General features: G+C 38.1%; 1 protein-coding gene across 2 annotated transcripts; it reads left to right on the top strand.

The window, feature by feature from the left end:
• The first annotated feature begins 1613 nt into the window (after nt 1-1613).
• LOC124137139 (flocculation protein FLO11-like) lies at nt 1614-21930 on the top strand. 2 transcript variants are annotated; one of them, XM_048384376.1, is made up of 7 exons: nt 1614-1916; nt 11760-11835; nt 15307-15339; nt 16006-16323; nt 16715-17188; nt 18081-18159; nt 19604-21930. In XM_048384376.1, exons 1-7 carry the CDS (start codon nt 1833-1835, stop codon nt 20103-20105), a joined length of 1566 nt encoding a protein of 521 aa, XP_048240333.1. In that variant the 5' UTR covers nt 1614-1832; the 3' UTR covers nt 20106-21930. The 2 variants fall into 2 exon arrangements, with proteins under 2 accessions (XP_048240333.1, XP_048240334.1); XM_048384377.1 differs by having other exon boundaries at nt 1615-1911.
• The last annotated feature ends 5276 nt before the right edge of the window (nt 21931-27206 follow it).

Genomic DNA, 27206 nt, shown 5'->3' with positions numbered 1-27206 from the left:
TGGCTCAGACATATTGTATTAGTTGTCTGACCGCCTCCGTAGTCTATAGGTAGAGCTTCTGTTCGGCGAGCGAAAGGTCGGGGGTTCGATCCCCGGCCGCGTCATACCAAAAGACGTTAAAAGATGGTGCTTGTAGTTTATGAGTTGTATTCATGTCAAAACTGCGGCATTGTATCTCAGTGGGCTTGCATTATAAAATAGGCATTAGTCACACACACACACACCCGTGCGCGAGTGCGCACGATGCCCATTGAAGTAATCCAGAGCGCGAGGTTAATTAAATCCCATTTAACCTCACCTATTTGTTTTTCAGTTACAATTATGCTGAGTATGTGAAAAAGGTAATGTTGAAGACGAATATCTTCTTGAGATGATCTGTCTGAAATACAATCTTCACTTTATAAATACTTATCTAAACTCTTTGTACAGCTAAGACAGCTTAAGTTACACATGATAACGGCGTTTACTAATGCAAATATAATTACTAAGTTTACAATGTTTGTGTATAAAGTGTATTTGGTTAAGGCCTACATGTATAGCAATACATATGCTGTCCTTTGATATATGTTGCTGACCAACACACTCTGCCAAGTTTGTGAATATGGGCCAATGATCTTCATGAATATAAATTGAAAGCCACACGTTTTTCTGTCACCATAACAACATTATATTAATGAAAAATATCCAAACAAGACGAAGGCAATATATTAATAAGTAATCACTGAAAAATGCACATTGACGATACTAGGTTTTTCCAAAACGAGCCTCCCCAACCTTTAGCGACCGTGGTGGGAGAAGGCGAAAGGCACACTACACATAGTTCTATTCTGCCTAATGATTGATATGAGTCATGTAATAAACTTGGCAGATGAAATCAGTGACAGAGTGGGATAGAAAAATAGTTTTTTTGACATCAGCACAGTGTAGGGACAACTGCTCGTGGAAACCTTTCCCCTCTTCCATTCCTCGGCTGCAGCCTCTGACACCAGCATCACCTTAGTTTCAGGGTAGCGATGTATCCAACGATGTGTTAGATACAAAGTAATTGTCATGACTGTTCGCCACACATCACGATCAACTTGTGTCGTCACGAATGTCCTAGACTATAACTCAGGTCTGGTACATGTGGCAGCATGTGCAGCAGGCCGCGGTATGCTATTTTCAGTGATTATGCAAACCAAGCATGTACACATCAGACAGTATGTAGGATTAGAGAGTAAAGTTAGTTTAGCGCAGTTTACGACTTTGGTGAAACCCGAGGGCATGGGTATGGTGCTGAGAAATCAAGAAACATAAGTCGAATTTGTGATTTGAACCAACGCACAAGGAACACAACTCAACAACAACGAATGTCAGAGTACAATATTTGCTGTCCCACATTTAAATATTGTCTGCTCATGCAGCCCCCTGAATTTACAAGCTTGACAAAATGCACCCCCTAGACTGGTTTGTGTCAGTGTGGGTCACGACGACCGAGAAGAGTGTTTCATCACTCGAGAATACAATATACAAGGACGTTAAACACGACGAGCGATTCAGTGTGGTATTTTCCTGCTTGAGTAATAGGAAACATGATAAGAGAGTTAGTGTTTATCAAATATACTAGTAGATATATAATAGTTTAATAGTAGCTGAATATGTTGTAAGAACGACTAACCGATGATCCTTTTTTTCTTGGTCCGCTCGTTTATGGATGACTTGAGTACATTATATTTGTTTACATTGTCTTGTTAAACACACTATTCATGATCAACTGGCCTTGGGACGTCAACAGGGAATTAGAACAAGAGGCAGTTACTGTATCGCTGGTGTTACATTGTTGTAGCCTGTGAATGAAAGACGAACTTGGATCAAGTATGGCATTTCGACGTATTATGATTTGTTTGTTTCATCTGAGTATGATCAAGGAAGGTAAGGTGAATTCTCTTATTATATTTATAGTTTCTACCGACATGCTGTGAGGTGCTACTGACACGGTGTGCCCCCCCACTTTCCCATCATTGGTAGGGGTATAACAACATACGGATTAAGTGGCGGGTGTTGCCCACTACTTCCTCAGGGGTCTTGATAATGGGCTTATTTCAGTGAAATAAGTGAAATAAGACTTAATACATCAGTTTTCTATCAGTGTTTTAGTACATGTAGATCACAATACTTAACATGTAATATTTATTACCAATTGTGTATGGTTTTATTCTTATATACAGATCACATAATTCTGATCAACCAAAATCCTGTCTTCGGCAATCTTGTCATGGCCAGGCAAGTGGTTGTGCTGCTTCTTGAAAGCAGTAATGATACTATTATTGGTGTTAACTGCATCTCTACATGTACACCCTCTAGTGGAACACTCCCAATAAAAACAAGTTGCTCTCCTCGTCTTAACTCTAAACTTATACCAATCATAAACTATATGTTCGCCACCAAGTACATACTTAACGTAATTGCCATTGCCATAATTGCATAATGTGAGTGTACAGAACTGGTATATTGTTTGTGTCTTCTTCCTTCTCCTACAACAAAAAAATATAAATGACGTTATTTTCTTTTGTCTCTTACAGTGGGAGCATGTGGAGGAAACTCGGCATTGAGAGGTAATAACCCAACGATGTAAATATATACATACAACTCATTACTGATATTTCAACATGCATCATATCAACGGTAATCGCTTGGCCCACTAGTAACCGAGTCGATGTCGTACACATTGTGATAAAGATCGTTTATTGTGTGTCAGTAAGATTATAAAGAACAATCGTCTTACTTCGGTATATATAATCGTTACCATAACATATTGCAATACTAGCATATTTCGTAGTTGTAGAGGATGTGTAAAGAAGGCACAACCACGGCCCGTCACTTCTACCTACACGGGACTCCAGCAGGGGATGTACAGAAGTGTGACTGTAGCCTGACTATCACAGGTGCTGCATCGTCAGTGTATTTTACATCCGTCCCCTTGACTGACACTTGACTCCACAGCAACCCGTGGAGGAACACTGACACTGCCCAATGGTGATACAAGAGGCTGTACACGGACTTCCAGGGTCTATGTATTTTTCTATCCAGGTACCACGACGCTTGCCTTTGCTTACAACACTACCGATGTTAGATGTTGTATGGAGGTAGAGTAAATACCATCAGGTAGGATGTCACTACAACACATAGCACTTAGTACATATTTTGGACTTAATTGAGGTAACAAGATCAATGTCATTGCTGTCGTAACAGAGATAATACCACACGTGTTTTTTATGTCGATAAAATGATTTCGTGAACAGATCAATGAGTGAATGACACCCCACCTTTAGATATGATTGTATCATGATTCAATTAATATTTATACCATCACCAGAATTTAGATGAAATATATCTAAGTGTTTTTCTGGCCTCCACTGCAGATGTCAGGCATTGTGTGGTGGTAAAGTTATTCACTGCAACGATTACAGAACGTGTATACATTGTAGATCATACAGGTGGTAAAGAACAAGACTAGTGTAATACAGAGAGAATCAATGGCATTGCAATCGAAACACGACACAGAGGGAATACATGTATTGTTATGTCGATATAACTATATGGAAAATACACGTACATACACAATCTCAGTATTCACGGTATATATTCAGGCTTTACATTAATATAATCGTCAACATAAATTTTAAGTAACAATCGTATCACCTCTTGTAGTATATTCCTTCCACCTGCAGAAGGATCCATAAGTATCACATGCCCTGGTTGCACAACGAAACCGACACAATCGTCACCAACAACAACAATGACATCGATATCGTCACCTACATCTCCACTACATTCGGATAACATCACTTTCTCTTCCACATCAATATCTAGTGCAACTTCATTTTCTACGTCGACATCTACAATTATGCCGACGTCGACAATGACGTCATCTTCGGAAAACCATCCAACCTCATACGTCACGGAGACTCAATCAGGAACAGATAACAATGACAGAGACTGCACAACAGTGGCAAGTCAGACTCTTTCATCTTTCCCTGGTATGAACATCTCAATCTAACCGACAAATAATAATTACAATTGAAACTACAACCTAGATAATATGTAGAATGTCATGATGTATTATTACAAATCACAACAAAATCAATGCATAATTCAATCTGTGGCATAAATAAATATACTGATTTGTACAAAACTGAAGGATAACGTTTAGGTTAGGCGTATTTGCTGTTTACACAGGAAGACCGACAACCTTATACGATATGTCTATTTTTCGTTGTAAGATCTGATTTGTTACTGAAAGGATGAAGCCAGTCGCAAATATGTATCGGTAAGTGAAAGGCAATTACGAGCATGTGAACCCATTTTTTATTTGATTTTGCAAATCGCCATTCTTGACAATACGATACGAAATCTGTGCGTAACTTTTGCTTTCAAAATTTCAAAAAATTGCTATATGTAATGGAATATATCTATGCCGTTAATCACCTGTTTTTAAACAATGCAGTTGTTCAACAGACAGTAGTTAATCACTTGCTATCCAATATTTGTCTTTCAATAACATAGATAGCCTACGTGTTGTTTTTAAAAGAAAACAAAACACAATTACTTTTTCTAGAAAAATATTTTATATATTCTTCATTCGAATATACTACACAAATATTTGATCACATGTATTTCCTTGTTAAATCAGTAAATATTACACTGTATAGTTAATATTCAATTGTTAAAACCGCTCGTCCCACACCATTTAGATGTAAAACCTGATGATAAACGCTTATGGTTTTGCACTTCATCACACATGTAGATTGAAATAACTTTATAAAATGCAAAAATATAGACTAAAGCATTGCGCATATGCGATCCAGAAAATATAACAGCGGAACTCTGCGCTTTATGAAAACTGTAACATTGAGCAAGGCCTAGACGGTCGAATATAAAGGGAAACCACTCTCAGGTAGAGTATGAACTAATTAGCTTCTCCTGAGTTATCTATAAGGTCACGGTCATTACTATAGCCTGCCGACACCTTCCGTTTTTATCCTTCCAAAATTATCGAAAAGGTATGTTGTTTCACACTTCTTCAGCATGGTCTCGGAAAGAAATATATTGTAAGCTATCGACTCCATAGTTATGTGGATCGCTGTCGCGATTAAGAACATTTCTGACTTGAAATCTTCGATGCGTTCTTCGTGTTTTCGAAGTGTCTATTTGAATCACACAGTTTAACAAAATGAAATGTCAATGTTTGAGCGTAAAGCAGACTAATTGTTCGACAAAATATCTATGGCAAAGAATGCTGCCATCTTGGACGAAGACAAAATAAATTTACGACAGGTTTTGGGCTATCTTAGATTTACGACAATCTTAAGATATCTTAGAGCTACGATAGTTTCTAAAATACGCTACGATAGCCTACGATTTCCTTACGATAGCTTTACGATAATTTTAGGGCTACGATCGTTTCAAAAATCTAGGCCATGGACCGCATTCTCAGTGTCACATAACTCTGACAGAAACTGGCAAATTTATCCATGGGACATTGTTGATAAAATCTAATTGTCAATAAAACACCAATAAGGACATCGCGTCAGTATTTGCAAAAGTGGTTTCCCATTATAAAATCGAAACACATATAAATGTTCTTTTACGTGTGGTGTTCAGTTTCAGGTTCCTTCATTGCCGGATGGGTGATAGTTGCGATCCTTGTTGCTGTCATTGTTGTGATGGCTGTCTTACTGATAAGGTACATGATTATCGATATCATTAATAAGTGTTGATCTCAATTAGACTGACTTGCTAGGTTCACTTTATGTCACACTAATATTACAATAGTTGCCTTCAATGTGTTGTTCGTTAAGTGAATACCACAACACGAACGGACATGTCACAGAGGACCTCAAAATGTTGTCCCTTTTAATGCCGGCACGTCCACTACAGTGCACGTATCTGAATAATATGGGTTAGATGGAAGATCATGTTAAATAACTTTCATACGGTGGTCTTGAGAGTGACATCATTGTCAAGCACTGGATATCGCCGGTGCCGTACACGTGTTCTTGTCTTTACAGAAAACAAAGACAGTCTAACTATGAACATAGAGATACTTGTCAACAGTCTGTGTCAGCACAAACAGATGGTGGCTCCATCTATGAAGGGTTGGACAGGAGCAATGTGACCACACCTGACACCATGTACGAACGACTTTAAACACAACCTGCAGAACGTGGAGTGAAGGATTATTACAACATTGAGATGGACGACTATGCTAACCCCTAGTTTTTTTCCAATTGTGACCATGTATTTGGTTAATGTATGATGAGGTAAACAGTTAAACGACACTGAGTGCACTGATGTATGTCAGGAGTGTGTATATTATATATTACAGTGCCTAGCGTAGGGTGTAGTCTGCATCAATCTGTCCTCACTAGGTACCTTATAATCAGACTCAAATCACACGATGACACCATCTCTCTATGTCTACATGGAACTATGACAGGACACCAAGGCTGGTAGTGCACATGTTAGGACATATATATTGATATCGGTGTCTCTCGGCAAACGTGTGTGTGTGTAATTGCAATTTACAATGAAAAAAACTAAATATTTGTTGAAGAGTGAGTATGGTTTTACGCCGCTTTTAGCAATATTCCTGCAATATCACGGCGGGGGACACCAGAAATTGGCTTCACACATTGTACCCATGTCGGGGATCGAACCCGGGTTTTCAGCGTGACTAGAGACCCGACCGCCCCTATTTGTTGAAGAAACAAATGACAAACAACATGTTAAGTAACATCAGTCTGACACACATTTCGAAATTCACGTGACACTGTTGACAAATTGTTCAACACCATCTATCTTATGTGACATAAGGAAACCAGAGAAAACTCTCTGAGATCATTATGAATGAGTGTGTTCCTGTCGTCTGGTGGTGCTGCTACTTACAACGTTCTACAGCTGAGTGGTTCTGACCCGCACTACTCCTCCCTGTATTACTCCATTGTCTAAATGCTGCATAAAGTTCAATCTGTCAATACAGAAAAGTTTATGCATCTTATGCATCTACGCAACAAAGACAGGTTCTTAGCTCGCTATTGGTTATTCACATCGCCATATTGACACACCCAACATTGATGGATTGACTTCCGATTCATCGCTTTGGATTTGAAAGGAAATAGAAATATACGTGATCATCCAAACTAACACGCGTACACATACTATATGCACATATTTCATAATATCGCCCAGAAGATATTTCTTGAAAATAAAACACGGGACGACTTGAGGCGTGCTAAAAGTATAGCTGATTTCAAGGAACTTAAGGGCGACGAGCTAGCCAAAGTGATATTTATCCGCTTGAGTAATAGACCGCAAGAAACGCCACAAGCAGTGTTATTTTTAGAACACAAAATGTTTATTAAATATGTTAGAAATAGATTTGGTTGCATCGCCAGTGACGTGTACATTCATCAAGCCATTGAGAAACATAAACAATTATGAAATTATATCTTCTTGTTTTTAATAACACAAAATTAATACACTATCACTTTAAGGAAATCTTTACCGTGATACTGTATCGCAGTGATGACTCTAGAAGATGTCCCCAAGAGATGAAGATCCGTGTTCGCAAACCTTCATTGTCTTAGGACTACAGCAACCCATGTTTGTCGTAAGAGGAGACTAAAGGGATCGGGTGGTCGGGCTCGCTGACCTGGTTGATGCACGTCATGCGAAGATCGATGTTTATGGATCAGACGCGATTAATTAAAGAGCACTGTCATACAGATGGAATGTTGCTGAGTGCGGCGTTAAAAAACAAATAGACAAACATTTGATCTATATGTGTAATTAAACCATCTTCTCAGTGATCCCTGAATTCGACCTTTTAACCTACTGAATATATTAGGTGAGGTGAGGTGAAATTGGGTTTAACGTCGCGTCCAAGATTATTGCACTTATATAGCGACGTGCATGCACGTGTGTGTGTGGCTGCGTGTACTAGTCCGGACTGATGCCGATTTATAGCGCTAACACACTGAGATACCATGCCGAAGTTTAACATGAATACCCCACTCAGACACAGTATACCGACTCCGAGCCGACCAGTCCTTGTTTTAGCCCCTTAATGCCGAGCGCCAGACAGGGTAACAACAAGTACCATCTTTTAACGTCTTTTGGTATGACGCGGCCGGGGATCGAACCCCGGACCTTCCGCTCTCCGGGCGGACGCTCTACCACTAGACCACACTGAATATATTAGACTCAACGAGTGCTACTTCCCTAAATATTTCCGCTATAACCAAAGAGTTTGCTTTGTCATTGTCATGGTAAAATGAAGATAAACCTGGTGTGTTTTCAATGAAGAGGTTTCCAGCTTCGATTAATACTTGTCATTTTCCAAATCCGAAAACTCAAGTTCGGTATCCATACACATGTTTATGCATATCATGCACGGTGTATCATTGAGTCTTCATATTCACATATATACGTACACTCCTTGATATTTACATTACACTCGACAAGCATTTACGACAATCACCAGTACACAGAATTGGTTGTATCATTCAAATATAAACAAACCCTAGCATCCCAAAATTAATGTTCGCGTGGCGAACACTGTACGAAATACATTCAAATACCCCGAGCGCTATACGGAGATATTCTACACATGTACGCCAATGACAATGACGGTTGGCTGGCAGGTACAGTAATTTCCAAGTCTGTGGTTGCAAAGCGTTTATTTTTAAGAAGGATGGCAATGTAAAATCGTGCATTTACATGAACATAACGTGAAATTATGACTACAGCAGAATGTTCAGGAAATCAGGAACTGAATTAACCTGCCGCTTGAGTCAAATGTAGCGTATTTTGTTCACATGTTACAGAGACTTATTTTCAGTGTGATAGATTAGATTGATATTTTTCCTGCAACAGGGCATTCATATGGGTGAATTAGTGAATTAGTCAAGTCACAGTCAGTTGTGACGCGACATATATGTAACATCACAATAAACAAATAACATTAAAATATACCTGCAGTGACGGCAACTGTAATATTTGATATCTTGATTAAATGATTAACGAATATACAAAATCACAAATTAGACTTGTTGTGATAACTAATTTGCGAGTACTTCATAATAGTAAACACAATTTCACGAGATTATTATCATTATTCATAAGAAGAAAGAGTTACACATTAGTTTACAGTGTCAATCCAGAAGACATGGTCGATCAAAAAGCGATGCAAACAAAGAGAATAAGTTGCAAGAGAAACCTCTAATAAATACATATGGAAAGGTTACATGTTTTGTTTGTTATGTTTATGGTGTGAACAACGAATAATACTTTTAATGGCGTTCTAAATCTTCAAATATACAGGTAAATTGTAAGGCATGGTTGCCAAAGGCCAGTACAGCGTTGTGACGATGGAAATGCTGAAATAAATGCCGTCGGTGAACGTAAAAACCATTGTGTGTTGACTTGAAACTGAATACGCCCATATGCATAGCCTTTGCATTTCCGGGTGACTGGCTTATTATGTCAGTGTATTATATATCCCCGGTGACACATGGTATCTTCGTAAAACTGGCTTGTACACACACACACACACAAACACACACACAAACACACACACACACACACACACACACACACACACACACACACACACACACACACACACACACACACACACACACACACCCACACACACACACACACACACACACACACACACACAATGGAGTAGATGAAAATAGTTATATACATGTTTGTCACGTCAACAAACCGTGTCCTCGTTCAGTTGTGGCTTGGATAGTTTCCATACATGTTAAGCTTGGTTTGTTTACCTGATAGCTATGATCATATGGAATAATAAAAACTAATGCGTTGTCGCCCAACGCACTTTGACAGAAACATACAGCACACTCGTTTTATTGCTTTCTCAATTGATGCCGGTCTCCAACAATTTTACAAATCGATAATTGGCCCAGTCATTAGGCGGCGCAATTCCTTGTGCAGATCTAGAGTTGTCGGGTTATAATTATCGATAATTTTCAAAATAGATGTTCGTCACATCCCTCGGAAATTCGACCTTGTATATTTGAAATAGGATGATAGATACTGTTTAGACTGTATTACATTCAATTTGAATTTAAATAATATCAAAATGTACTTGCTACCAAACCATGTGAGTCAGTTTTATATCCAATAAAACACAAATGTCATAATTACGTATATGGGTTAAGGGGCATCAGTTATTTGAGGGTTGATGAACTAGTATTTTTATATATATATATATATATATATATATATATATATATATATATATATATATATATATATATATAGATATATATATCAAAATCATTATTGTGAAATCGATTCTTATTTACCAAGCTCTATTAGCGTCGTTTTGTCAAAAGGGGTATTATGATTGAGTGAATATTGGTTAACGCCGCTTTGAAAAGTATTTCAAACATTTCATTTCTTGTCCGCTTCATGTGGGAGGAACGTCCGAATAACAGTAAGACATTGTTTCCGTTTAAGTAATGGAAATAGTTGTGTCGGGAGAATCTATATCAACATACAAACGGAGAATTGAATAACCTGAGCTTGTAAGCAGGGTATATTCCGCTTCACGTAAGGGACACATAGGCTGGATGTTCAGATAGAATTATTTCAATGTGTTTTGTTGGCAATTGTTCAGTTTTATAGTCGATGTAATACAGAAGCGTTCAGTGTATATGCATGTATACAATATGTGTTACAATAGCGGGATGAAGGGGATATAAACAGTTGAATGTATCTTTACAAAATTTTACAAAATTACAAAATACCAAAACTAATTTCGTTGAAATATACCAGTGACAAATATTATTAGATAAATATTTTTCCTATACGGGCAACAGTGACATTAAGTTAATTCAGAGTCAGTTGAGACCTGATCACGATAAACAAGTTGTTTGACATCAAATTAATGTATTGTGCCATAATGTAGGTACAGGCAACCTACAAGAACGGGATTGTACGAGACGGCAACTCCTCAATTTGAGTGTCAAACTCAATGATAAACGGATACACAAAACCTGAAAAATATGCATGCAATGACAATATATATTTTTAATAGGACATTTACGAATATTTGATAATATTTAATTATTACACATGGTCATAAATGTAAAGTAAACTATAACGCATGCCACTATGCAAAGGTGGTTAGCTTGTCAATTAGGTCCTAATACAACATGCTGATGGAAAAAACAAACATAATGTATTTTGAGCTTTGTTATGAACACCGAGTGCGTCAGCAATATTCCAGCAATATCACGTCGGGGGAAACCAGAAATGGGCTTCACACATTGTACCTATATGGGGAATGGAACCCGGCTCTTCGGCGAAAGCTTTAACCACTTGGCTATCCAACCGCCATTATGAAAAACGAACAACAGTGTCAATGATATACTTAATCTTCAATTTTACAGGACAGGTAAACGATCAGAAATAAAACATCGCTACCATAAGTGGCAATGTCGGCAATCGCATTGCTAGCATATTTGTGTTCGGTAAATATAAAGGCATTGTTTGTCTTGTTCGCTTGAAACTATACACAGCGCTTATATAGCCGTGACATTTCCGGGTGACTTGGTAACGTCAGTGTAATATACCCCACGCTATCTCTGTGTAAGGCTGGTCTGTACGTAACCCACAAACAAGGAAGTAGATGAAGATAGTGGGTACATCACAGCCATAAGGTCGTATGCGTTGTATTCCAGAACAGATGTGTGGCAAGGATGATCTCTCTACATATCACACTTGGATTGTGTCACCTTATGTTTGTGATCAAAACAGGTAATGTGACCTATCTTTCTTTTATATCTGTATCAGTATCATGCGAGATGTTGAAGGGATATAAATAATGTTGTGAAAAGTAGAGCAAGCAAATTCACTCATGTTTATCAAACTAAGCATTAATACAGGATGTAAAACGCACTGAGATTCATCAAATGTAAGCGTCTTGGAGGTGTATTACGTCATTGTTCATTAATTTTGTTGTTGTTTGATACCCTTGATTAGAAGAGATCCGTTGGTTGCTGGGTCTCGATTGGTAAGTCTACGGTGAAGGTTGCATCTGGGCCCACTTGCACAAAGCGATCTTAGCGCTAAAATGATCGTAACTCCCATACTTTAACATAGGCTTACAATAGCCGTAGCGCTAAGATCGCTTTGTGCAAGTGGGCCCTGGTCTCTGCCCGTGTTCAATGACATGCCTATTAAGTCACACTGAACCACCGTCATGTATGTTATCACATCTTATAGCTAAAATGGATAGATAAAGAATACTAAACGAGCTCCCATGTAATACCAATTTTATGAAACGAGTGAATAGCTCTGGTATCTGACGAGCGAAAGCGAGTCAGATAGCACAACTATTCACGAGTTTCATAAAATTGGTTTTACACGGGAGCGAGTTTAGTATTTTATTTATTACTTGCCATTTACAACGTTTTTAGATTTATACTGTTGAGTATGAATAGGCTAGCTGACACCTACACGATCCACGGCATAGTCCAATTGAGTTTAACAGAATAATACTTCAAACACGTCAAAAGTTGAAAGGTATGAATTTAATACCATACAACGGTCCACCTTTAGAATTCACAAAATTATCGTAGGGCTTAGACTATCGCAACTCACATACTTTAACTTAGACTAACGACGGTCGTTGCGCTACAATACGATCGCCTTGTGGAACGGGCCTTGTACCTCAAACTTTACAATAACGTCACAATACCCGATGACGTAATTTGTGGAATGTTGTTGCAAGACCCATCGGCGAAACAATGCCATGTGACGTCAGCCTAGCAACAAGGTTGCTGGGGTCATCGAGTGTGCATAGGCTCCTCTCAGTGATCTATCAACTCCACACGCAATGTCTTTGAATAAGCCAAGAGATGTTGAGAGCTTTCAATATTTGTTCGTGAAACGTGTTCCGATAGTACACAAGCACGCGTTTTGGTATTACACAATGTGTAATACAGCTGTATGTTTATTAGACGGGTGATCTCTTCACGGGCAAGTAATAAAATTATCATTAAACCGCCCGCATGTTATGAAAAATGAGCGGGCCACTGTAACTTGATAATGCCCTCATATTGCTTGACGACGGGCCATTATCACACTCGTTGTTAGGTGACGTCATAGGATAGGGATAGATGACGTCACATTCAATAGTGACGTCATTTGGTTTGTTCTATGACGTTTCCATATTTGTAAAAGCGGGTCAGTGACATTCGTGTTGATTGAAGTAAATGTTTCAAAACCGATATTGTTGTTTCTTTCTATTTGATAACAAATTCCATCCATTTTAGCTGTAATAACGGTAACGCTATTTTTCTCTATCATTTCAACTGGCCTCCTTCGTCGGGAAGTTAATGGAAGACCTCGGGCTTCTGCAAATGGTAATGCCCTGAAAAATAGCCATTCGCCCATATACAAACACACATGTTTATCAGCTTAAATTTGTTAGAAACAGCATAAAGGTGGCTAAGAGTCATAGTTCTGAGTGAGGGCGGGTGGGGAGTCGTCGGGTAGACATCATATTCAACATGTTACTGTATAAAGTTGCATAAGAATGATGTAAAATTTGATTTTGAGTTGTTTTTAACATGGAAAAAGCGTATATTTTACAGATGTTTTGTTTCAGATTTTTTAGAAGTTTTCTTTGGCAGGCCCTAATATGCTGAAGTTTCCCTGACATCCTCAAACATATTACATGTTACCACCCAAAGTATCAACTTTTAGTAGATATGAGTTACGAAAGCAGAATAATCTGAATTCGCCGCAATGCACGAACAGTCACATACCAACAATCATTTATACCTTCTTCAATCAAATTATGGAATGAGTTACCCCCTGAATACAGAAGTGCAACATCATAATCAAATTTTAAACACATGATTAAAACAACCATTACAGCTCCACCTCCATACTTCTCAATCGGCAACCGTAGAGCTAATATTTTACATACACGCCTAAGGCATTCTTGCAGTTCCCTAAATGCAGACCTCTTTAAAGTAAATTTATCTGATACTTTGTCCTGCTCTTGTGGAAACCCATGTGAAAACAACATACACTTTTTTCTTGAATGTCCCAATTAATCTATTCCCAGAAAGATCATGTTCGCTAACATTATAAAAGCTGGAACTACATGTACAATACAAAATATTCTCTACGGTGATGTATCCCTATCTGAAAGTCACAATAACCTCATCTTCAACAGCGTTCAAAAATATATACTGTCGACTAATAGATTCGAGTAACCCTTTATCATTAATACAGAATATCGCTCTGCGACCATTTATTATTAATTACGCCATCAGTGAATAAACTGCATGCATGTATATGAATACATGTGTATCTCTGCCTCCTTCTGTAAACATAATGTTTACGGGTATACATATCCTGGTGTATGTGTGTAAATATGTGTATGTATATATATGTATGCATGCGTATTCAAGGGTATATGTGTATGTATGTACATGTAGTGTGTGTAGGAATGCATATGTGTACATGTACATAAGTGTATGTATGATTGTGTAATTATATTATGTAGTTTTGCATGTATTTTGGATTAATGTGTACATACAAGTAAACTGTGTCTATAGACAATTCTTATGCATGACTGTCTATGTTACTCTTGCAAACATTATGTTTATGTTCTTGTGTAAATATATTTCTCTTTGTTACTTCTCTTTGTAATAAGTGTATATGTATCTGAGTATGTGTATGTATGTATGTATGAGTATGTATGATTGTGTGTATATATGATTATGTGTATATGTTTGTATTTCTGTATACGTATGTATATGTATGTGTGTATGTATATGTGTATATATATGTATAATCAATGTCTGTACATATAGAGTAGGGAAAGGGCCACCTGAGTTGGATAACTTTTGCCCAATCCCATTGACCATATATGTCAATAAAATATGTTTAATACAAACAAACAAGCATATTATCGATAATCGAAATGGAAAAGTGATTCCAGAAATACATACAACGGAAATTGTCTACTTGCGTGCATCGTTTGATATTTAAATATAAAATCTCACTACGGTTAACTGAAACATTACCGATAAGCTTCAATGTTTGTTTCGTGTAATTGTTACAGGGATGTGAAGACAAATACCCCTGGGCCTCGGTCTTTTGACATAGTTGCTCGGTGCATCCGGACTTCAACCGATAAACAAAGGGAATATTATTATATTGGCCATGTCACATTGTATATTTATAACATAAACGTTTTTTTCTGTTTAGGGAGCTCCTGTGGGGGAAACTCTGCATTGGAAGGTAAGAAAACACACCTCTACTTATACATATCAGTGATTACATATGTAGAAATTACACCGGGAACAGGATGAAACAATCAGTACGTTTATTCGCCTTAGAGTATTATATAAGTCTGCAGTGCAATCAATAGACCCATCTGACAATAACATACACACAGACACAATCGGCTTAGCCCTCTGTAACACGTCATCCCTCTCACAACCTTTACCCAAAATTAACTCCCCGACTATGTCACACAATTAGATCACAATCTCACAGAATCTATATACATATACAACATAGATTGTAACAAATGCAAGGATACCAAGTTGACAAATCTCGAGCGTCAAAAGAAACGGGAAGCAATATTGTGAAAAATACGAAGGGAGATAACTCCGCCATGGCATAACGTATAGGCCACTAGAAAATATGGTCTGAAATATAACTTTACATCAACATAACCTCACACAAATAAACTAATGTCCGAATGGCATTAGAATGTTGATATTGCAAGAAAATAGAACAAAATTGAATGAAGCCAGTTCAACATGTAGTGTCTTGTCAGTTTTGTAGACACACTCATGTCAACAGGAAATGTTTATCTTGGACGTCAGTTAATATAATTATAGAGATTTGGATCACTTAACTGCATTTTTACTACTGCCCTTGAATATGACTATTTTGCAGTTGTAGAGATGTGCAGTGGAGGTTCATCCACAGCCCGTCACTTCTACCTACACGGGTCTCCAGCAGGTGATGTACAGCGGTGTGACTGTAACCTGACTATCACAAATGCGTCAGGGTCAGTGAATATTAAACCCGTTCCCCTGACTGACAAAACAGCAACCCGTGGAGGAACACTGACACTGCCCGATGGCGTAACAGAAGACTGTACACGGACTTCCAGGGTAGTTAAATTTATATATCCAGGTACCACGACGCTTGCCTTTGCCTACAACACTACAGATGTTAGATGTTGTGTTGAGGTAGAGTTACAACCATCAGGTAGGTAGTCACTACAACACTCGTAGTACATGTATAGATCATAAAAAATATAGTACAAGTGTACAACAGAGAGAATCAATGTCATTACAGTCGAAACAGAGATAACACCACACGTGTTTTATGTCGATAAAATTAGTTCGTTTTCGTGGACAGATCAGTGTGAGAATTGCAGCTCACATCTCCATATGATTATCACATAAATGTCAGGTCAAATATAGGTTAAACACGCGTACCTACACAATTTCAAGTTTACAATTATTTGCCGTTTACATTCGCACCCGTCCTTTCTTGAACATAATCATTGACACAAATTACAATATTCGTCATGTCTATATTGTGACATCACATGAAATAATGACATAACCTTGCAGTATATTCCTTTCATCTGCAGAAGGCAACATAGCTATAACATGCCCTAACTCTACGACAACACAGACACAATCATCGCCGACAACAACTACAACGGCATCTGAAAGGACACCATCAGCATCAGCGTCAACATCAATTTCGTCACCAACCACTACAACAATGGTACAATCGCCGCAACCATCAACTACAATAACATCGATATCGTCACCAACAACAACAACAACGGTACCAATCACGACCACTACAACGAAAACTACAACAAGAACATCACTACATACCGATGAAATCGTTTTTTCTTCCACATTGACACCTAGCGCAACTACGCATTTGTCTACGTCGACATCTACAAATGCACCAAGGTCTACCCTGACGTCGACAATGACGCCATCGTTTGAAAACCGATCAACATCGTATGCCACACAGACTCAATCAGCAACTGATAACAGTAAAAGGGACAGCACGACAGTGGCAAGTCAGGCCGTTTCATCTTTCCCTGGTATGGGCATATTAAATGAACTGACAAATAACGTATATTTAAAACAAATATACTAAGAAATATAGAAAAAATGTTGAACGCCATTATGTATTACTACAAATCATAACCAAATCAATGCATTAAATCTGTTATATTTAATAATATTCTGATTTATACATTGTCAATATTGATACAGTTTCGGTTAGGTGGATTTGCTATTTACATTAGAAGACAGGTAACTTTATACACTACCCTACATATATGTCTTATTTGGGGCGTGCATAAAAGTTAACTTTTGTTTGGAATACATGCTTTTCTGTAGCAGTTGCGTTTTTGTGACTTGATTCCATACATGTACTACAATGTTGAAAATCAAACTTTACTTGTTTGAAAAATACACTAAAATATTGGTGTCACAGGAACTTTTGTTGTTAAGTATACATATTATTCGTAATCAGATCAGTTAAGCGACATCCATATCAACGGCGAAATAAAATGAAGTAAATAGAAATCTAATGTGGGGAAGATGTTCATGATCGAAAAATGTCTCACCCGACGCCTTTCGTGAGTTTAAAATAGTCAAAGCAACGGTTAAAAGTATAGACCATCGTCTCAGGCGCCTTGGTGAGATATAAGTGTTAATGAATCAGGTCGTAGTTAATCCATCAAATGTCACAGCACACGCAACAATGATCAACAACACAAACATATTTTGCTTATTCAACCTGACAATCCCCATGCTGTCATTGGTTTGTAAGTAAAACCTTGTTCGTTACGATCCAGCTATTAAGCACTGGCGTGTTCATGTCAGTAAAATGGACAATCATGATCTAATTGCGTAAACACGTCTGAAATGAGTCGTCAAGTTTATATATATGCCTAACAGTAAAAACTACAATGTTGCGTGTTTCAGTCGCTGCTGTTGCCGGTGGTGTTGGTGCTGGTCTCCTGATTCTCCTTGTCGTAGTCGTTGTAGTGTTGTGTCACTGCAGGTAAGTTAGTGGTTGTATTAAAGGCAGTGTTGAACCACAGTAAGGTTAGTGATTGTATTAAAGGCAGTTTGTCTCCGCGGGTAGGTTGATGGTTGTATTTAAGACAGTGTTTCACCGTAGGTAGGTTGTAGGGTATTTTAGGCAGTATTTAACTGCAAGTAGATTAGTGGTTGTATTAAAGTCAGTGTTTCACCGCATGTAGATTGTGGTTGTATCAAAGGCAGTGTCACTGCAAGTAGGTTAGGGGTTGTATTAAAGGCAGTGTTCCACCGTAAGTAGGGTTGTGGTTGTATTAAAGGCAGTGTTTCACTGCAAGTAGGGTTGTGGTTGTATTTAAGGCAGTGTTTCACTGCAAGTAGGGTTGAGATTGTATTAAAGGCAGTATGTCACCGCAGGTAAGTCAATAGTTGTATGAAGGGCAGTGTGTCACTGCAAGTAGGTTGTGGTTGTATTATAGGTAGTGTTTCACCGCAGGTAGGTTGTGGATTGTATCAAATGCAGTGTTTCACGGCAGGTAGGTTGTGGTTGAATGTATTACATGCAGTGTTTCATTGCAAGAGATTGGTGTTTGTATTAAAGGCAGTGTGTCACCGCAAATAGGTTAGTGGTTGTATTAAGAGCAGTGTTTCACGGCAGGTAGTTTAGTGGTTGCGTTAAACGCAGTGTTTTACTGCTAGTAGGTTGCTGTTGTATTAATGGCAGTGTGTCATGCCATTAAAATGAGTTTTCACATGTCCGTATTGGAACTTATTTTATAAATTGTATTAATGGCAGGTGCTGTAAGTAAAGCCTGACATGTTTACCCTTTTTGCTTACACCTGGTATCATCACAGATTTTCAGTTATCCATTCATATAACGTTCCTCAGTCAAGTTTACCTTTCACGCGTTAAGGTATCTCTTCAGAGATATTCGAGACTGATTCTCTAATGTTGAGATTTTGAATTCACTCTGTTACATTGCAGGGAATGCATTTCGTTTGTAATGTCAGAAAGCAAAATATTTTGGCTCCTAGTATTAATTAAAAACATGTATAGTTTTTGTATCTTAAGGTGAAGAAAATTTCAATTGCCTCCAAACAAAATCTCAGCATATCCAAGAACCCCCCCCCCCCCCCTCCCCGCTCCAAGCGAGCCCCCCCCCCCTACACACGCACGCACACACACACACACACACACACACACACGCACGCACGCACGCACGCACGCACGCACGCACGCACACACACACACACACACACACACACACACACACACACACACACACTCCCAACATTAAGAATATCAAAAGATCGGTCCCTCAGACATTGTATTTTAGAAGTTAGCATTATTGACAAGTGCCAAATTTATAAATATGCACCTTCGACTAAACTGTCACCATGAAATTGGTATTACATGTTCTTATGTTCACGGCAGTATTAGTATGCAATGTTGTAATTTCACTCAGGGGTCGTCATGTTGACAAACAAGAAGAATTGAAAGGTCCGACCAGCGTCATCACAGTTACAAACAGTCTATACGAATCCTCAGCAGCGATCAATTACACACATCCAACAAAACCACTAGCCATTGCTGAGCAGCAGGACAACACCCCAGTGGTTGAAGACCAAATTTCTCTGGGCCTGACATCTGATGACCAAGGCGGAACACCCGGTATTGCTGACCACCATGACGGAACACCTAGAATAGCTAAACAACACGACGAAACACCTGCTATTGATGAACACCGAGACGGGACAACTGACATGTACGCCCTTGTCAACAAGCCAAAGCCGTCGTCAGAAGCTACAACCACTACGGAACAACCAGTTCACACTGCCCCTAAAAAGCCTCTTCCCTACGTTGATTCTGACCTTTCAAAAGCCACCAAGACAATATCGCCTCCTCCGATTGGGGAAAATGATATATATGCAAAAGTTGACAAGTCATCCCTGAAAAATAAGCTATAGATTTGTTGATTGTTGTAATTTAGTTTTTTTCGAAAAAACAACAAATTATCAAATAACAAACATGTGACCATGTAACGTGAGAAAGATCATGAAGATGAACAAGTTCCATTTCTAAATCATGTGACAAATTTCAAGGTCGACTGTCGGTCTATGTTCACGGAATTGAAAATGTTTCTTATATGTGATACGCATAAACTCTGCAAGTATAATCCTCCCCTAAATGTATGATTACAAATCTGAATCCATGTTGCAGGTTAGATAGATATTGGCATTGATAATCCATCAGCAGCTTAACTTTCATAACTTTCTGGATGACCTTTAGATTAATAATTTTTATTTATTTTATTTTTTATTAATTTGTAATATTCACTATTTTACCCGCTACTGTCACCACTAATATCACATAAACATGTATAAACATTCTTAATAGATTCAACACACTATACGTTTTGTTTGTTTGTTGTTTAGCGCTTAACTCAGCTATATTACAGCTACATGAATGCGGTATGTAAATAATCGAATCTTGACCAGACAATCCAGTGATTATATGTAATATGGAAAATGAAGTGCAAGTATAAACATGTACGTTGTATTGTAATGGAAGGTTCAAATAAAAACATTGTTAAATGTATAAACATTGTCGAACTTAACATTTGTCTGCCCATCCTGTATATATGTCTTATGAAAGGAAGCACAACAGGGTTAGGGTAGCTCGAGCGACCAAGTCATCTAAGCTGCTTCCTTCAGTCTCGCAAGAAACCTATGATTTTGGGTTCGAATCCCGCTTCGCACTAATTCCAGGTTCATTCGCACTATGCTATTTCTCATGATACGTCATGATGTAACTAAAATTGTGTTCAAAGCGGCGTTAAACCAAAGTCCTTCGCTTACCATGCAAGTAATTCGTAATGAACCAAACGTCGATGACGAAGACATTCAAAATGCTATATACTGGTACATTACAAGCGTGTATCAGATATATTAAAGTTCAGAACTACAGAACAGCATCATTGTACATCTTGAAATTTAATAAGTACCTCTGAGACATACACGATTTAGAAATAGTGGCCAAAGAGGATTGTTTTAGATTTTTGTTTAGTTGACGACCCGATGATTGGACTACGGAGACAAATTGACCTATTACATCACTTAGTTTTGCAAATTATCGGTTCTTCAGGTTATTAGGCGAAAATAGCAAATTTGGATTTTTCAACGAGATCGAACTCTGCGACGTAATGAAGAAATGGTTCTTGGATGGTAATCCTATCAAGATCTCTTACTACAATGTTTAAGTATATCATTTTCACAAACACCTTTAAGGACCAAATGTATTGATACATGTACACCAGACGTCAAAGCTAATAAGGCACTACTTGCTGTAAACGAAATGCAATTTAGGTCTGCTAATATATCAGTTAATATACTGTTTAAACTCTTCGATATTTGTTCTTTATTGTGTCCAAAATTGGGGATACTCTCTTCGACAGTTTGTTGAATCATACAATTTGTTTTTGTAAATTTGTTTTCTCATTAGCACGGTGTTGCAAAAACTTTATCCAGTACAGTAATGCTGGGCAATATGGGTGATGCATAGTGTTTCTTTAAATATCGTTAAACAACGTTCTCGGCATTGAATGTATCATGTAAAAATGTGTGAATCATATTATCAAATCAAATCATTATCTGGTGTAGAATATTATGTAACCGGTATAGAAAGTGAATATTTTACACGCTTTCTTTGTTATTTAATAGTTTGTGAATCATTGTAACTCATGAAGACGATTTGGTATTGATTATGCATATGCTTGATTGATTTGTAAAAGGTATAATTATGGTTGCATTAAAGATGCATACATTTCTTATTCACTTTGTCATAACAGTTAACATGTCATTTCGTTAGACATAGGCCACAGCCACTGATTCCAAATGCTGAATATCAGCATTATCTATTTCGTGTTGTATATTCCCGTTCTCCAACAGACCATCTTCATGTTTCAGACCGCCTCCGTGGTCTAGTGGTAGAGCGTCCGCCCGGAGAGCGGAAGGTCCGGGGTTCGATCCCCGGCCGCGTCATACCAAAAGACGTTAAAAGATGGTACTTATCGTTACCCTGTCTGGCGCTCGGCATTAAAGGGCTAAAGCAAGGACTGGTCGGCTCGGAGTCAGTATACTGTGTCTGAGTGGGGTATTCATGTTAAACAGCGGCATGGTATCTCAGTGGGCTAGCACTATAAATCGGCATCAGTCCGGACTAGTACAAGCAGCCTCACACACACACACACACGTGCTTGCACGTCGCTATATAAGTACAATAATCTTGGACGCGACGTTAAACCCCATTTCACCTCACCTCACCTCTTCATGTTTCACAGCTGTACACTAACAGACAAGGGAATATCGTAGAGCGAACTATGCCATTGATATCAAAGTGTCATGAAATATACTTCCATACATGTAACTAGAAATGATAATTAATCATCAAACAGGGCAAGTAGTTACGCATGGCGTGGTGTCCTGAGGAAAGTGTACTAGGGTAAGAGGAAGTAACGCGATAACAAAAAGGCGTTGTGTGATCAAATTACAACAATGTTGCTATTTTTGTGATACAATCTATACAGGTAAAAAGGAATTATTCAAGCATGTAAGTCTGCATGTATATCTAGATTTAAAGGAAATGATAGCTATCCGTCCTCTGTATGAAACATGTTAAACGGTTCCTATTATAATATCTATTTTGCAGTCAGGTTTTAGTTGATATTTGAAAACATGAGTGAACAAACAATGTCTTGAAATAAGATTATATTTTGTCATTTTATTAATCTACCGCATGTATGGTTGACACCGCATTTCTCTGTTCATGGTTGCGTCCCTTAGGAGCACCAGAATGCTATGATCGTGTGTTCGAATCTCAGACTCACACTGTTATATTTGCTTTGTCAGCACCATACTCAGCCTGCTCGTGGGTTTCACCAGTTTTAGACATCAATACTGTTTTGCACATAATTACGGACAAATATGACCTTTCTCCACATCTTAATATTTCCCACAGAAAATGGTTTGGCTGAAGGCTTATTTTATATTAAAAACAGAAATACAATATCTCATTGAGATCCACTAAACCCATGCAGGTGGATTCCAACAAATTTCTAAGACCTGCCTCGCTCCAGGTTTTCTTCCAATACTAAGCTGATATGCCATGATATAACTGATTCTGAAATACTGTCACTGTCAAAATGTTGATAAACCAAACTCACTCAACCGTTCACTCAGTCAAGTAAACGGACAGAATTTAGCATGGATATCAACTTCTATACATAGTTCTTGTGTCCACGTTTCGGAGTCACCATCAAGGGATCCATTTCCTATTTTTACATGAATAAAAAAAAGATCAGGTTCAACAAACCATCGAGGTAAAACTACGAAAATTACGAAGTATGGTTGTAGTGAGAAACGTGGTCTAGTGGACAGGGTGTCTGCCCAGAGAGCGCAAGAGTGGTGGTTCGATATCCGCTTGCGCCATTCAAACGACGTTAAAAGATAGTACTTAAAAGATAGTTTTATCCAGCCTTGTGCTAGTCATTGAAGGAATAAAGAATGACTGGTTGGCTCGAAGTCAACGAAGAGAGTCCGAGTTGGGTGTCCATTTTAGACTGAGGCATGGTATATCAGTGTGCAAGCTTTTTTAAACCAGCTTTATCCGAACTAGTACAAACACCAACAAACACGTTATATAAGTGCAATAATCTTGAACGCAGTGTTAAACCCCATTTCATCACCTCAGTGGGGTACAAAGGACACTGGTGTCATTTCGTAATCTGTTTGTTTTCATCTCAATTAACACATTTCTGTCAAACGAAGCTATATATCCTGGTTCAAAATAGTAACTTCTTCCAGATCAGTACGATTGTTTTAACGGAAACGAGTTCTATTAATTATGGACAGCTCGTATTGATCAAAAGTGACTATTTTTTTAAATGTTGTAAGCGCTCATGAGGGACAGACGAACAAGCACCAGTAGTTTTCTCATTATATTGTATAAGACTATGACGACATGACAAAGAAGACCTTTCGTTCGATCGACATACATTATTCGCAACAAAGCACTGATATAAAGTTACGTTGTTTGATCCGCTTCGCAGACAAGCTAAACAACAGAACAATGTGCGTGCGTTAAGTAAAGCATAGATTTATCAACACAATTGCCACAAGATCCTGTTACAAAATGGATAACCTTGCAATTGCAACTTGATAAACCTCAATATGGTGACAGCGAGATGAGTGAGTGAGTCTGTTTGTAAGCAGCTTTTAGCAGCATTACAGCAATATCACGGTGGGGAGACCAGAAATAGGCTTAGATATAATACGACTTTCATGAATAACCCTGAGGCTTTGACGTTATGATGAAAGTATATAATTAGTCTAAGTCTCCCTGTTTTACGACATGTCTTAGAAATTAAAAATATGTATATCTCCGCAGGGGAGGTCAGGAGTAAATCGTTATTCCGGCTACACTTACCCGAGCCGAACCGTGAATCGTAAAAATCCCTAACCACTGGCATTGAACACAACCACGATGGTAATACATTAAGCTTGACCCTTCACCGACCTACAGGACGACAATGGTCACAGACCTCTCCGTTATGTTTCTGCCATCACCCAGACAAATGCTGCTCTCAGACAGAGAGGGTTGGTTTGACCTTGTTGTGACCGTACAGTAGTTAGTGATTCGTACTTCGAACTACGAGGATTAGTGGAATTCACTTTTCATGTGTACCTAAAGTCCTTGGATTAAATATGAAAAATCACTGAATACGTTGCAAACACTACAACCTAATAGCCTTTTGATGGCTTATTTAATGCGACACATTGTATATCAATTGAATTGTTCCAGAAACCTTGATATTCGTCAATATTTGAATATAGTTTATGAAACGCTTCTTATGACACGGAAACAGATGGCACAAGCAACTGTTTCATGACGTTTTTCATATGTACAGCTCGGTGAGGAAATTGAATTTCCGGATAACGTCGTTTGTTTTAGAACAGTTCCCGGGCGACAAAATCTCAACAGCCTTTGCAAATTGAAAAATGCATTAAAACAACAATTATAATTACCGGCCCACATACCTACAGGTTGTTGTTCATATCATTCAAGAATTCACCAGTTAGCATACAAATGTAACTCTAATCAACTGGTGGGCACCCATATAAAATTATATTAAAAATACAGTATGACTATCGTACGGAAATGTGGAAAAGCGTTGATGTAAAATGTGGAATGTATGTTTTGCTCCATGGAAATCGTTAATAGGTTTAAGTACTGAAATGTTTCTAACATTTTTGCAAGTCACTACACGTGCAAGTTTTCCATAGTTAAGTCACTACTAATTTTCAGTTATAGGCACTTAACATTTGTGACACAATGCTTTAAAAACGAAATGCGTCAGGCAATTTCTGTATAAAGAGAGGGACAAAAGAAAGTATACCCATATTGTGCTTTAAATGTTATCGTGTTTCAAATGTTGTAAAGTTGTGCCGATAAAAGCAAATTCATTGATTTGGAAAGACAAGATGCCTAAGATAATTATCCAACAGCAGTTGTGTATTATGCGATTTTCTTAAAAACAACTTCTAATGGTCAAATTTATTTTAAGAAAACAAGACACGTGGAATTATTGTTTGTTGTACAGTTCATGTGGGAATATACATATCGCTAACTTAATATATTTTCAATTGAAAATCAAACATATGGTAAAATCCACTCAGATTTATAGTTTATTTGGCTCCTAAGTTCGTTTGGTAAAACGTGTTGTAGTATTGTTTTGTTAAAATAGTTCAGTAACACCATAGAGTGGGAGGTGAACTGTCGGTATATATAAATTAATAATGTATCCTTTGTAATGTCATATTTATGTCACAATATTTTCACAAAATATCTTCAGGAAGCACAAAATACCTATATGCATGATCGATTCTATGTTCATCAACAATATGACTGTATATGTGTGCACAGTAGCTCAATGGAAGATGTGCTCAGAAGGTGCTAGTTAAAAAAAATGATGATATTATGAACTACGATCCATTTGATTGTTTAAGGGTTGTTCATTTTATGTGTAAAGCTTTGACTTCATAAACACACTTTGATTGTATTGAAACATATGATAAGGAATACACCAAGCTGAAGATAATACGCTGAAGAACGTGGCTGTCAACAGTTGCTCACCCATGCCTTATGTCAACTGTAAAATCCCGTTGGGATTCCGATAAGTGCTGGTCCACTGTTATTAATATTCTCTCGTAAGAGTCTTTTGAACTGAATGGGTCGTCAGTCACGGTGACTTGGTTGATTGCTTGTCATCGTACCCTGACAACGTAGGCTGTTGCTCATGTTTTCAGTCACTGGTTTGAATGGTCCAAACTCGATTATTTACAGGCCGACGTGCAAAACCTGGAATATCGCTGCAAATCAAATGACAACATAGCACGAAAACGGGAAAATATACTGTTTGGTATTTGATATACAAGTGTTAATGGTTATTACATGGTTTACAAGTCAAGGTTACGTTTGATGAAAACTAATTAGTAAGTGTGCTGTTTTTTCAGCTTAAAGCGGGAAGAGAGACCGAAGTGATGCAGGTCTCAGACGTGTACATCTTTCGTGAAACCACGAGCACAGGCGTGTTGTTGACATACCTAGAAATATAATCGGGGCGAACCGGGATTAGAGCCCACAATAATAGGTTTTTGTGCCCAAGGGACGCAACTCTACACAGCGAATAGCTGCGTCTTGGCCACACGTGCCCCTCAAAAATAATTAAATAACGGGTATCACACATTAAACGAGTCTACCAAATAACCACAAGTCTTGAGTGGCGAACACAAACCACAGATCTCAGGTAATGTGGAACTTAATCCTTTCACTTGGTCAGCATCAATTATGCAACAATTATTATTATTTATTACGTGCATTTTGACATGAACCTGATTTCCTAATTATCCATGTATTTCACAAAACGGTACACTGCCACTAAGCTTCCCCCGCTTTTGTTTTTGTAAAACGTATTAGCCGGAGGGTTTATTTCAATAAAGTATTTAACGTGA

Source organism: Haliotis rufescens, unplaced genomic scaffold, assembly GCF_023055435.1.
Source record: "Haliotis rufescens isolate VD_foot unplaced genomic scaffold, xgHalRufe1.0.p SCAF_5, whole genome shotgun sequence".
NCBI classification, from domain to species: Eukaryota; Metazoa; Mollusca; class Gastropoda; order Lepetellida; family Haliotidae; genus Haliotis; species Haliotis rufescens.
This window is presented reverse-complemented; position numbering and strand designations above follow the sequence as displayed.

Coding starts and splice junctions, on each gene's coding strand:
- LOC124137139 (XM_048384376.1), top strand. CDS start 1,833: ATGAAAGACGAACTTGGATCAAGTATGGCATTTCGACGTATTATGATT. Junction 11,836..15,306: donor TATGTTTGTGATCAAAACAG/GTAATGTGACCT, acceptor TTTTCTGTTTAG/GGAGCTCCTGTGGGGGAAAC. Junction 18,160..19,603: donor GTAGTGTTGTGTCACTGCAG/GTAAGTTAGTGG, acceptor AATTTCACTCAG/GGGTCGTCATGTTGACAAAC.